The 14,272-nt window shown below is 38.8% G+C and overlaps 1 protein-coding gene across 1 annotated transcript in view; it reads left to right on the plus strand.

Annotated features, from left to right (window-relative positions):
- EGFLAM (EGF like, fibronectin type III and laminin G domains) overlaps window positions 1–14,272 on the plus strand; it is a 104,405-nt gene that overhangs the window by 33,239 nt on the left and 56,894 nt on the right. Inside the window, exons 3-4 of the mRNA XM_081321668.1 lie at window positions 3,142–3,225; window positions 7,902–7,928. Of these exons, the coding sequence (XP_081177794.1) occupies window positions 3,142–3,225; window positions 7,902–7,928 (111 nt within the window). The remainder of the gene's footprint in view (window positions 1–3,141; window positions 3,226–7,901; window positions 7,929–14,272) is intronic.

A 14,272-nucleotide genomic window follows, 5' to 3' on the forward strand; every position in this document is an offset into this window, starting at 1 on the left:
TGCATGAGCTGGTGAGCTGCATTGGCTTCCACTTGCTTTCAGGGTGCAATTCAAGATACTGGTTATCACCTTTAAAAACCACCTGATGAGATCTCAGAGGCATGCCTTCTCAGTAGCTGAGAAGCACCTTGCAATAGCTTCCACCAGTGATATCAGTGATATCCATCAGTGATATCCATACACTTTTAGCTCTCTACAGATGTAAGGGAAGGAGTGGCAGAACCTGGAGGTGGAGATAAAAGAGAGATAAGCCTAGAGTTTCTACATAACCAGAAGCATATCAAATCCAAGTCACCTTAAATTCTGTTGCTAACTCCTAGCAGTTGCTAATCATCAGTTGTGAATATTCCTGTGCATAGGCATGACTAGCAACAAATCAGCTTAATTGGATCTTCACATGTGGACCTCATATTTTGCACCTGACAGGAGGGCTGTGAAGACCTGACTCTTTTCCCAAGCACTGGCTTGGCTAGGATGGGGTGGACTGGGAGGAGGTTTGGTCTGTTGGTGAGAGAAAGGGTACTTTTATTTATTTATTTATTTATTATTTATTTATTTATTAATTTAATTTGTATACCGCCCTTCTCCCGAAGGACTCAGGGCGGTGAACAGGGCAATACATAGTAAAAACAAGATACAAAAATTAAAAATTATTAAAAGTAATTAAACAATGGTGCCTGTAATAAATTAGTACAAATTAAAAGTTAAGTTAATTTATAAAACCCAACCCCATCCCATCAGGTCAGGCCGGCTTGTTCAAAAAGTTGGGTTTTAAGATCGCGCCGGAAGGAGCGGAGATCAGGCGCCATCCGGAGCTCGACCGGAAGATGGTTCCATAAATCCGGTGCACCCACAGAGAACGCCCTCCCCCTGGGGGCCACCAGTCGGCATTCTTTGACCGGTGGCACCCTGAGGAGGCCCTCTCTGTGGGAGCGTACTGGGCGGAGGGAAGTTGACGCCGGCCGCAGGTGCTCTCCAAGGTATTCCGGACCCATGCCATGTAGGGCTTTATAGGTCATTACTAACACCTTGAACCTCACCCGGAAGACAACTGGAAGCCAATGCAGCTCGCGGAGCAAAGGTGTGACATGGGAGTGTCGGGAAACTCCCAACACAACTCTCGCGGCTGCATTCTGCACCAGTTGGAGCCTCCTGGTGGTCTTCAAGGGTAGCCCCATGTAGAGAGGGTTGCAGTAGTCAAGACGAGAGGTCACGAGCGCATGAGTGACCGTACGTAAGGCATCCCGGTCTAGATAGGGCCACAACTGGCGCACCAGGCGGACCTGGGCGAAGGCCCCCCTAGTCACAGCTACTATATGGTCTTCTAGGGAAAGCTGTGAATCTAGGAGGACTCCCAAGTTGCGAGCCCTTTTGTCTTTAGACATGTTTTTGTGGATTGTTGTAAACCACATAGAATCAGAATAGGCCATGAATTATTGGTATCAAATATATCAGTTAGAATTGTAACATTAAAAAGACTACCAGTGTCATCAAAATTTGACTTGAAGGATCTAAAAAGATCTATGAAAGGTATTTGCTTAACTTACATGGAAAGAGTATACAAAGACATTGAGACAATATATTGGATAGTATAAATCCAAAGCAGAATTTTTTTCCCCCAGAATTTCATAGAGGAATTTATTTATTTCACTGATAGAGAAGCACCAGGTGTGGATTATTTAAAATTGCAGATAAAGTGCCAACAGCTCTTGATTAACAAATATGAAACAAGGCTGTATCGTCTAGCTCTTCTCAATTATATTTGCGAATATCTGAAACTGAAGAAGCGAGGTATGAAAAAATTCTTCTTGCAAGTAACATTTTTAAGGTTGTTAAAAAGAAAAAAGTCCGATGCATGGAAAAATAAATGGTAAATTAACTAGTAGGATTCACAAAAGGCCGAAGTACACAGGATCTTATACCTGTCACGTAAAGAATAATGGAAAGAGCAAGAGAATATAAGAAGGAGATATACCTTTTTCTTTATTAACCACAACTGGGCCTTTGATTGTAGATCATGCCAGAGGGTGGAATACATTAAGGGTAATTGGCATGCCAGAGCATCAGATTATTCTTCAGAGGGACTTTACAATGAGCTGCTGTAACAAATGAATTTGGAAATAATGAAGTGGTTCAGAATAAGAAAGGGAGTGAGATAAGAATACATACAGTCCCCATATGTTTAATTTATATAGTGAATATATTATAAGAAGGGTAGGAGTAGACAAAATTACAGCTGGACTCAAATTTAGAGACTGAAGTGCTAATCCTTTGAGATATGCAGATGATATCCCTTTATTAGCCAAAAGTAAAAAAGATTTAGCTAATTATTAAAATAAAACTAGAAAGTTTTTAAAAATCCTTTCAATTGATCTTGGAACAAATAAAAACTTATTCTTTCCTTGAACAAAGATCAACAAATAGAAGCTTGCATACTTTGAGCATGTGGCATGAGTAGATGATGGACTAGAAAAAACTGACTGCATGCCACTTGTGTGGGAGGTAGAAGCACAATAAGTTGGTGGATAGTAACAAAGTGATATAGGGCTATCCTTGGGTGATCACAAGAGATGAGACAGGATGAGTGAGGACTATTATTCCATGCAGTCACTTGGAGTCAGACATGATTTGATAGCAGCTAACTGTACAGTTAACAGAACCTTTTGTGTACATATCAGTGAAAGAAACAACTATTTACTTATTTGAGGGTAGAAACTTACCGTACTTGTTGCGTTTGAAGGATAGTTATTCACAACTTAATAAAAGATGTCGAAACTTTCTTGTTATGTTATATTTTAATTATTTTTATTCGTTTTGTATCTTTACCATTCAGCCATTTTGATGGAGTCAAACACAGAATGTATCATTGTGGGCTTTGGTTGCCATTCTAAGTGATGTGATAAATTTAATATTGGCTTTAACTTTATAAAAACCTATTGACTTCTTGAAAATATTTCAGTAACTATCAAAAGTAGGTTGATACATACATACACCCACCATATCCCCTGACCACAGTGGGGCAGCATAGCAGGATGTGGGGTTTTTTTGGGTGGGGTATTAGTACTATTAACAAATATAATATACTTATACACTTATTGTATTGAATTATTTGCATTTTTATTGCTTTAACTTCTGCTCAAGGTGTTCTATACTGAGGTCAAGGCTGATGAACCCATTAGACAACAGTCTCATGATGTACCTCTCATCATGGATATGCTTGGTATGGTGAGTATCAGCCTGGCATTATTTTTATGTTTATTATGCAAACATTCATATACTGTCTATTCTCTGGATTTTAGACAGCAACCATAATCATGTAAATAAAGATATAAATTGATTAAAAAGGCACAGAATTTCAATGTGCTGCCCTGTGATTTTCCATCTCATTGCTGTTCTCCTCAGCAAAAAGCTGGTGGAAATACCTTACTTTCCTAAACATTAATAGAGTGGGGTCCATCCTGGGCAGGCTACTACTGAGAAGGCCATTTCCAAGCCCTACCCTACCAGCTCTCAGTTATGCATGTGAAGTGTTGAAACCTCTTTTTTATATAACTAAGAAGACCAACAAATGACCTCTCATTTGACATGATCCAGCACATGCAGAGATAAAAAATAAGGATCAGCTTATATATTAGGGCCACCAGATCAGGGCTACAAAAATCCATATGATCAAAGCACAACCTCAGGCATCTTTGTTCCACTTATTGATTAAGTGGAATTTTGCAGCCCTGATTTGGTAGTCCAGTCAGATATATCATAATTCTTATAAGAACTTCTCATTAAAAGCTAATATGATTTTCTGCCCTATCTATCAAAAATTACACAATAAGCTTACCCATTATGAACCACATAATTTACTGAATTAACTCTGATAGGTTTGCCTGAAATTTTGAATGATGTACAAATTGCACAGACTATATTTATATACCACACCAGGCTATTGAAAGCAAACAAACAAATATGGTGCAATGTGCTATGTCAGCATAGTCACCTTGAAACATATAGGATTTTCACCCAAAGTGTACCAGAATCTATTCCATTCTTTCTTAAAGTGCTATCCTATCGTTAAGACTGCAACTCCCAGATTTCATATCAGCTTTGGCAATAATGGGACTTATGTCTGGAGGCGTATGTTTAGGAAGCCTGGCATAGAATGACACAATTCTTAGCAAGCTGATATAGAGGAAAGTGTCCTTCATATAGCCCGGTCCTAAACCTTTTAGAGAATCTAGCTCCATGGTTGATTTCACAAAGTTAACCAAGGACACCAGTTCTGATTATGACGTGGAGATTGCAAGAAAAACCCAGAAGATGACAACAAAGACCCAGATTGTTGGGGGCAATATGCTGACTCTGTAAACTGCTTAGAAAAGGCTGTAAAGCACTGTGAAACAGTATATAAATCTAAGTGCTATTGCTATTACAAATTTCTCTAGTGCTATGGCTACTTGAACTAACTAGTTTAATTAACGGTTAAGGCACAGGCTAGAAAAACAAGGAGAAAGTGACTTCTATTTTAGGCATGAAGCCAGCTAGGTGATCTTGGACCTTTCTCAGACGTAGAAAGAAGGCAAAGGGAAACATTTCTGAAAATATTGTGAGAAAACTGCAGTCCAGATAGCTGCGGAGTCAATGCAGACTCAAACATCTCCTCCCTCCACCAAAAGGCTACCTGAGTTAAACTACAACTCTAGGTGACCACAGGATGACAACAAAGTGACAGACATAGCTTGTTGTCCAGTTTTGCCCATGCTTTTACAGCCCAGATTTGATAGCATATTGTTGCCAAGAAAACTTCAAGGGCCTGCTCATGAAATTACGAGGAATTGAGTTAATAACAGTAACAATAGCACTTAGGCTTATATACTGCTCCACAGCACTTTACAGCCAATTCTAAGGTTCACAGAGTCAGCAAATTGCCCCCAACAATCTGGGTTCTCATTTTACTGAGCCCAAAAGGCTGAGTCAAACTTGAGCCAGTCAGGATCGAACTCTGGGCAGTGAACAGAGTCAGCCTGCAATTGATTTGACACTGAAATATCAAATGGAAGTTGCAATATCAAGTAGAAATAGGACTTAAACTTGAATATTTTATCTCAATCACTTTGGAACTAAAATGTAGCAATATATTTAATCTCTGTATTTCTCTAAATCTTATCTATCTCGTTGTCAGCAGATGCAAGGTTGGAGTTGCTATTTTTTTCTCCTGGCAGTGTGCCTGTAATGCTGCCTAGGGAGAAGTTCAGCAGGTGGAATATTTCCAATCATGGCCTTTCTTTCTATATTGGGATTGCACCTGTTGCAACCCTAGGTATCATCCAGCTGTTAAGCCAACCTGACACAACAAACAGCAAACTTTTGAAATCATGGCAGAAAATGTTTCTTCCCTTTTGGATTTGAGAAATGGAAATTCAGGAAATGTTGCTGTCTGCCCAAAAAACACATGTGCCTGTTTTCATACTGACTCTGAGCATGATGTTTCAATTAAGGAGAAATTTGGATACAGGCGGGGAAACGTCTAACAGTGACATCTTTCATTCAGAGTGAGCTGTGACATGTGGAACCCATCAGAGGCCTTCTGTGTGCAAGATCTTATTTAAAGTGCAAACATGCAATTTTTATACAAGAGAAGAGGGCCTGTGTGCTAAAAAGCAGGCTCTGAGTTCCTTTTCCAACAGAATAGTTTGGGTTGATATGTTTTTAAATCTCAGAAAAGGGCTGCAAGTGAATTTGCAGTTAGGTTTGTATTAGCCACAATTTTTAGTTTCTCTCTCTGGGCTCTCTTTTGTTCTGTTTTTCTACTTTGTGTGGGTGCTCTGTTCTGTTCTCCTCAAACCAGAAGGAAAAGGTATTTGCTTCATTCTCATCTTCAATGTTCTCCGGCTCAGATTTAGGTTTGCAAAAAAAAAAAAAAGGAAAGGAAAGGAAAAGAAAGGAAAAGATTGAGAAAGATGGAATAATACCACATGCTCTGTGAAAACAGAAAAGGGGGTTATAGGTAATCTTCACTTAAGGATCAATCACTTAACAACCATTTGAAGTTACAGCAGACCTTCTCAGAGCTATTTATGACCTGTTTTTGAAGTTACAATCTGGGTCCTCATTTTACTGACCTCAGAAGGATGGAAGGTTGTGTCAACCTTGAGCCCGGTGAGACTCGAACTGCCAAACTGCTATCAGCTGGCAGTCAGCAGAAGTAGCCTGCAGTACTGCCTTCTAACCACTGTGCTACCAGTGATATGTTAATGATTCCTTTCTAGTTAGCAGCTGCATAGGTGCATCAAAGAGGGTTACTATGTAAAAATCTGAATATGAAACTTTAATAGGATAGAGTTAAATGTAAAATTTGTTATGGTATAAGCTGCTTTTATAGAAGAATGGCACCCTCTATTCAATGGTTGGTTGCTGCTCCAAAGTATTGGATGAAGTATTATCAGTAATTAGTTGTTCTACTTATATCTGTGGAAAAACAGTAGTCTCCAGGAGACTGACATGCAGCTGGGATATAGGCCTTAGCCCCTTTGATCTTAATGATCAAGTGGCTGCTACTCCATTTTTTATGGGGAGCAGTTTTAAATAGGACAACTGGGATTGTGATGAGGTTTCTACTGCTGTTTGTCTATAGTTGACCTTGGTGGATCTAAGAAGCGTCTTAACATTTGGATGGGAGATCCACCAGACCTGTAGGTGAGACATGAAAAAGCATCTTTCATGGTTGCAAGAAAACTAATAGATCTGGTGTGTGTGTGTGTGTGTGTGTGTGTGTGTGTGTATGTATAAAGGTTCGTTTTCTGAGCTTGTGGGTTGGTTTCCAAAAGTTTTCATTACCAGGCTAGGTAACATCTTCAGTGGCGTTTAGGGGATGTTAGCATCAGTGTTTTTCTGTTTATAAGGGCTTCAGGTGTGGGTGTGTTGAGTGAAGGTGTTGTGATGGGTCTTGTGACATCCCAATGACAAGACCTATCATAAGACTCACTGATGACTCATACCTGACCCATCACAAGAGCCTCACTTGACACACCCACACCCAAAGCCCTTATAAACAGAAAAAACACACTGTTATCCCCTAAATTCTGCGGAAGATGTTACTTAGCCTGATAACGAAATGTTCAGAAACCAACCCACAAACTCGGAGAACAAACCATCACCGTCATCCTACACCAGAGCTACAGATATTCACCACTATTGCAAACTAATGGATGTATTTGTGAAGTCACCTGGAATCAAGCTTGGCTTGAAGAAAAGCTTATTTTTTTCATCTCCTTAAATCTTGACAGACATCATGTTGAGTGCCTGCTAATAAACTAATCAATTATGATTAGATAAACAGAAGGGTTTGAATCTTATCACTAAACTGCCTCATAGTTGTTTCTTCCATTTGATCTTCACATAATTGTTCTGCGTGGATTTTATAGGGCTTTAAATGGCATAAATGGGCTTGTGTGTTTTCTTTTGAAAGGATATATTTACGATTGTCTAATGAAAATTAATGGTGTACATCCTAGTGTAAAATCTAGTGGATGTTTAAGTCATCATTCCGCCGGGGCCTGAAGACCTGGCTCTTTGAGCTCTCGGGCCCAGGCTGAGGAGAAATTTTTAATTGGGGTTTTAATTGTGTACAGGGTCAATTTAATATTTTTTAATATGGTTTTAACTTTTGTATGTTGGATTTTTTAATTCCCTGTAAACCGCCCTGAGTCCTCAGGGAAAGGGCGGTATACAAATGCAACTAAATAAATCTGCCTAATGTATTTTGGTTTCATTCATTTGAGTGCATCATAAAGGGAATGTTGGCACTAAGATGGCTTATAATTTGAATAAACAAAGTAGCTCTTAACTTCATTATTAAATCAGCATGTTTTTCATCATCCTGTTTCTCAAGAATCTTTTTTCCCCACTAGGGTCAGATGGATGGGCAAGCAATTTTTGTAAGTACTACAGTTCATGTATGTGTTTTGTTTGTATAAATGTAAACAATGTTTATTTAAATGTAAACAAAGTTTGTTTATTTAAATGTAAATTAATTTTTGTGAGGATTTGGTTGTCAAATACCAAACTTTGGATGGGTAACAAGGAATGGATATGCTTGGTTTTAGTCACAAAACTAGATGATGATGCAGAGATGAAAAGTAACTTAACTTGAGATAAAATCACAACAAAATAAAGGTTTCTATGGTATACTGATTGGGAGATCGTAGAGAAACACAACTTAAACAATTATGTTCAGTATTTCATTAAAAGTGAAACTTGTATGGGCACGGATAGTCAGTATTAAAATATTAGTGATAAAATCAATAACTGATGATCAAATTGTACTGAATTTGTTGTTCATTGCAGAGATTTTCAATCTTCTTTTATTGCTATATTTAGCTTCACTTGTGACACATCCAGTCACAGTCCAGTTCATTTAAAACAGACTTGTGATGTTCCCAGATTTTTATTTTTACAAAACAGGTTATCAATTCGTACAGTTTTTAATAGATCAGGAAGAAAGTGTTACATGTATGCATTGAAGGCTTCAGATTCAATATCTGGTATCTCTCAACATTTTTTATTTTTTGTTCATGCCCTTATGATTTGAAGGTTAGAAAAGATATTTACCCAAAACTGCAAAAGAAATTGTCAGTTGGAAGAGATCATTTACAGAATATATCCCCAAGCTGACACACCAGAATTTAGCAGCAAAACAACAATTTTCAGCCATTTAGAGATAAAGCAACAGCAAGAAGGAGTAGCAAATTTCCTGACTAACAACATTTTTAAAATGCAGCAGCTTTTGTGAGCTGTAGCTTCCTTCATCAGATGCACTAAGCTTAAATAAGTTGATATCTTTCAATAAAATTAGCTAGTGTGAAAAGGTGATACCATCTCCTTCAGGTTTTTTTTTTGACTCTCATTGTTCTCCTCTTCCAATGAAGAGAACTATGAATGAATTATAATGAAGACACACAACTATTTCATCCATACAGGAACTGCATATGTAGTGATGGGGCAAAGAAACTATGTCTGACTTCTGTCTGTTAATCCTAATCAGGGCCAGTCCTAATGAGGGCCAAATTGAACATGGCTGTTTTCTAAAAGCAGGGTGGGGGCTAGTATAATATATAGTGATTCCTGATACAGAATTCAATTCTTTGGCACTCAGCCTTTTTTATGGTCCAGCTTTCACTGCCATACATTGCAACTGGGAAGACCATAGCCTTGACTATACGCACTTTTGTTTACAGGGTGATGTCTCTGCTTTTTAGTGTGCTGTCTAGTTTTGCCATGGCTTTCCTCCCGAGGAGCAAGCATCTTTTAATTTCTTAGCTACAGTCCCCATCTGCAGTGATCTTGGAGCTCAGAAAAATAAAATCTGTCACTGCCTCCATTTCTTCCCCATCTATTTGCCAGGAATTGAGAGGGCCGGATGCCATGATCTTGGTTTCTTAATGTTAAGTTTCAACCCAACTTTTGCACTCTCCTTCTTCACCCACAGCAAGAGGCTCTTTAGTTCTTCTTCACTTTCTGCCCTTAGAGTGGTATCATCTGCATATCTTACGTTGTTGATATTTCTTCCGGCAATCTTAATTCCAACTTTTGATTCATCTAACCCTGCCTTTCTCATGTTGCGCTCTGCATATAAGTTAAATATGAAAGCTATTGCTAAGCACATTGATTTGTAAGCCGCCCTGAGTCGTCAGAGAAGGGCGGGATATAAATGGGATGGGGAAAAAATAGGCAGGGCGACAGTATACAGCCTTGCCGGACTCCTTTCCCAATTTTGAACCAATCAGTGGTTCCGTGTCCAGTTCTCACTGTTGCTTCTTGGCCCAGATATCTCAAGAGACAAATAAGATGGTCTGGTATGCCCATCTCTTTAAGAACTTGCCAGAGTTTGTTATGATCCACACAATCAAAGGCTTTAGCATAGTAAATGAAGCAGAAGTCGATGTTTTTCTGGAACTCTCTAGCTTTCTCCATGATCCAGCGTATGTTGGCAATTTGATCTCTAGTTCCTCTGCCTCTTCGAAATCCTGCCTGTACTTCTGGTAGTTCTCGATCCACATACTGCTGGAGTCTACCTTGTAGGATTTTAAGCATAACTTTACTAGCATGAGAAATGAGTGCAATGGTGCGATAGTTTGAACATTCTTTGGCACTGCCTTTCTTTGGAATTGGAATGTAAACTTATCTTTTCCAATCCTGTGGCCACTGTTGAGTTTTCCAAATTTGCTGGCAAATTGAGTGTAGCAGTTTTACTGCATCGTCTTTTAAGATTTTGAATAGCTCATCTGGAATACTGTCACCTCCACTAGCTTTGTTGTTGCTCAGCTTTTCTAAGGCCCACTTCACTTCATTCTAGGATGTCTGGCTCGAGGTCAGTGACCACCTCATTGTGATTATCAGGGACATGAAGCTCATTCTTTTATAGTTCTTCTGTGTAATTTTGCCACCTCTTCTTAATCTCTTCTGCCTCTGTTAGGTCCCTGCCATTTTGGTCTTTTATCATGCCCATTTTTGCATGAAACGTTCCCTTCATCTCTCTAATTTTTTTGAAAAGATCTCTGGTCCTCCCTATTCTATTGTTTTCTTCTATTTCTTTGCACTGTTCATTTAAGAAGGCATTCTTATCTCTTCTAGCTATTCTCTGGAATTCTGCATTCAATTGGGCGTATCTTTCTTTTTCTCCTTTGCCTTTTGCTTCGCTCCTTTCCTCAGCTATTTGCAAAGCTTCCTCAGACAGCCATTTTGCTTTCTTGCATTTCTTTTTCTTTGGGATGGTTTTGGTTGCTACCTGTTGTACAATGTTGCAAACCTCTGTCCATAGTTCTTCAGGCACTCTGTCTATCAGATCTAATTCCTTAAATCTATTTGTCACCTCTACTGTATATTCAACAGGGATATGATTTAATTCATACCTGACTGGCCTAGTGCTTTTCCCTATTTTCTTCAGTTTAAGCCTAAACTTTGCAACAAGAAGCTCATGGTCTGAGCCACAGTCAGCTCCTGGTCTTGTTTTTACTGACTGTATAGAGCTTCTCCATCTTTGGCTGCAGAGCATATAGTCAATCTGATTTCTGTGTTGACCGTCTGGTGATGTCCATGTGTAGAGCCGTCTCTTGGGTTGTTGGAAAAGAATGTTTGCTATGACCATTGTATTCTCTTGACAAAATTCTATCAGCCTGTGCCCTGCTTCATTTTGTACTCCAAGGCCAAATTTGCCTGTTATTCTGGTTATCTTTTGGCTTCCTACTTTAGCATTCCAATCCCCCATGATGATAAGGACATCATTTTTGGTGTTAGTTCTATAAGGTGCTGTAGGGCTTCATAGAACCGGTTAATTTCATCCTCTTCAGCACCGGTGGTTTGGGGCATAGACTTGGACTACTGTGATATTGAATGGTTTGCCTTGGATTCGAACTGAGATCATTCTATCATTTTGAGGATTGTATCCCAGTATTGCTTTTCCTACTCTTTTATTGACTTGAAGGCTACTCCATTTCTTCTGAGGGATTCTTGCCCGCAATAGTATACATGATGGTCATCTGAATTAAATTCACCCATTCCTGTCCATTTTAGTTTGCTGATACCTAAGATGTCGATGTTCAGTTTTGTCATCTCTTGTTTGACCACGTCTGGCTTTCCTTGATTCATGGATCTTACATTCCAGGTTCCTATGGAGAAAGAATCTTTACAGCATCAGACTTTCCTTTCACCACCAGACACATCCACAGCTGAGCGTCCTTTTGGCTTTGGCCCAGTCGCTTCATTCTTTCTGGCGCTACTAGTACTAGCCCTGTTCTCTTCCCCAGTAGCATATTGGATGCCTTCCGACCTGAGGGGCTCATCTTCCAGCGTCATATCTTTTTGCCTTTTGGTACTGTCCATAGGATTTTCATGGCAAAGATACTGGAGTGGTTTGCCATTTCCTTCTCCAGTGGATCACGTTTTGTCAGAACTCTCTGCTATGACCTTTCCGTCTTGGGTGGCCCTGCACGGCATAGCTCATAGCTTCATTGAATTACACAAGCCCCGTTCACCACGACAAGGCAGTAATCCATGAAGGGGATCATAATAATATATGCAGTTTAATATATATTTTTTAAAACCAGCCTAGAAAACCGTTCAAAAAAATAAATCTGAAAACAGTCTAAATAAAAATTCATAAGCAAAATTATGGGGAAAAACATATCAGTGATTCTTTATTCAGTAAGGAAAAGTATATTTTATGACTGATTGAAACTTCAGAGTTTGTCATGTCTTTCATACAGAGCTTTCCGAGTTTCCTTGTAAACATTTAATTTTTGAACCAAAGAACCTGTGAAGAGAAATGATTAGACTTCCCCTAAACCATTTATGTCATATGAGCCTTTGATACGAAATGCACCGTTGCTGAGAAAAACTAATCTGAACTCTAACCAAGATATTAATATTGCATTCGTTATTCAATAACATCTACAGGGAAAGCAACACTGGTAGATTTTATTTTATTTTATTGCATTCAAAGCCATTAAGAAACATTCTTTTCCAGTTTTGTCTCTGTGGGGCTGTATGGCCAAAAAACATAAAGTTTTAGTTTAACTTGTTGCAAGACCTAAGAGTCTGGCAGGGTATAATTCATATAAAAAGGTGTATACATAAGGGAGTAGAGGTCATGTGTGAGAACGTGGCAGTTTTCCCCTCATTCTTCATCCCTTATAATCCTGTGAGCAACACTTATGTCTCACAGCTACCTCTATCTCTGGTGAATGCCTAGCAGGACAAAATGTTTGTTGTTTTTTCTGTTTTTCCCTTCATGAGAGATCATATTATTTTAAAGTGAGTGGTACTCCAGCAATAGCATGTGGAATAGCAAACTTGAACTTGGGAGTGCAAATCCTGGTCTTAGTGAAGAAAGACAACTGTCTTTTATTTTTTTTTGCTATTATTTGTCTTGGAAGCATAAATAAAAAAGCAGTGGCTAGGTCTGTATTCATATGATTTTGTCAAGGGAGTTAATGGGGAGGGAAAAAAGACCAGCACAATGAGATTTGGCAGACAATTCACCAGCTTTCTGCACCTGGAAATTCTATTTCAAGTTGTTCTAAATTTTGTATAATTTTCCATGTACTATGACTAAGATTATAAATATTTGTAAAGGGGAAGGGAGGGGAAGAAGATTAAGGGAAAAAAGGTTTGTAGAAGGAGCTGTCGTAACTGAAATGTCCGCACATATTATTTTAGAACAGGCTAGTTAGTGCTCTAGAAAAGAGAAACAAAATTCAAAATAATCTTGATAGATTAATGAAATGATGTGTCCTAATTAAACTAGAAGAAGAATGATTTGCCACAATTTTCAATCTTTGACCCTGCGTTCTTCAACTTTTTTATTTATTACTTGGAGGAGGAGGACATGGATAGAATGTTTATTTTTCTTTATGAGATTGGCAGAGACACAACATTTGATAGGAGAGTTAATAACCTAGAAGGCAGAAATAAAACTAAAAATTTTAGTGGGAGATATTATAGTGGGAGAAGTGGGCTGAGAAGACAACTGAATAAAGATAAATGTAAAGTTTTGAACTTAGGACATAGAAGTATAAGGCCTAGATGTAGGACAGTGAATCCATGGTATTTGTGAAAAAGAAATCATGGAATGGTAGTTGTTTGCTAGCAAAAAGCTATAGGAGTTAACGTGGTTCCTAAAGATACAAATTTTGAGTTGTATCAGTAGAAGGGTAAAAATCAGGGGAAGGGACAGCATAGTCTGCAGATGAATAGCAGGCAAAGCAAGAGGCTCAGGAGAAACCCTGTCTAGCTTCTTGAGCTGTAAAGGAGATGGCAGGAGAATTGTACATTCAGACTTGCAAGGTTGATGTCAGCTTTACCAGGTAAACCAGACAGGACACATGACCAGATAAGACACAGTAATTCTACTTTGTTAGAGAGATACATTGATAGAATATTGAAAGTCTGAAATTTCAATCCTACCCCCATCCCCATCTCCATTTCAACTTGAGAAACTAGGAAGGATCCATTCTGAGCAGATTGCCCCATTCACTATTCAGCTGTGGGTTATGCTATCTCTTATTTGTCGATTCCCTAGCCTGAAAAAAATAACTTCACAACCAGTCCTTGCATTTAGTGATTGTCACATAACTGAGATTTGGGGGGCTTCCAAACTATGTAGTGGGTATTTATAACCAGCACATTGTCCTGCAGTCACACAATTGCCATTTGTGCACTTCACAGCCAGCTTCTGCCAAGTAGAGTCAGTGGAGAAGTCAACAGTAAAATAGCAAGTTGCAGC

The sequence above is a fragment of the Vipera berus genome (assembly GCF_964194415.1).
Source record: "Vipera berus genome assembly, chromosome: 2".
NCBI lineage: Eukaryota > Metazoa > Chordata > Lepidosauria > Squamata > Viperidae > Vipera > Vipera berus.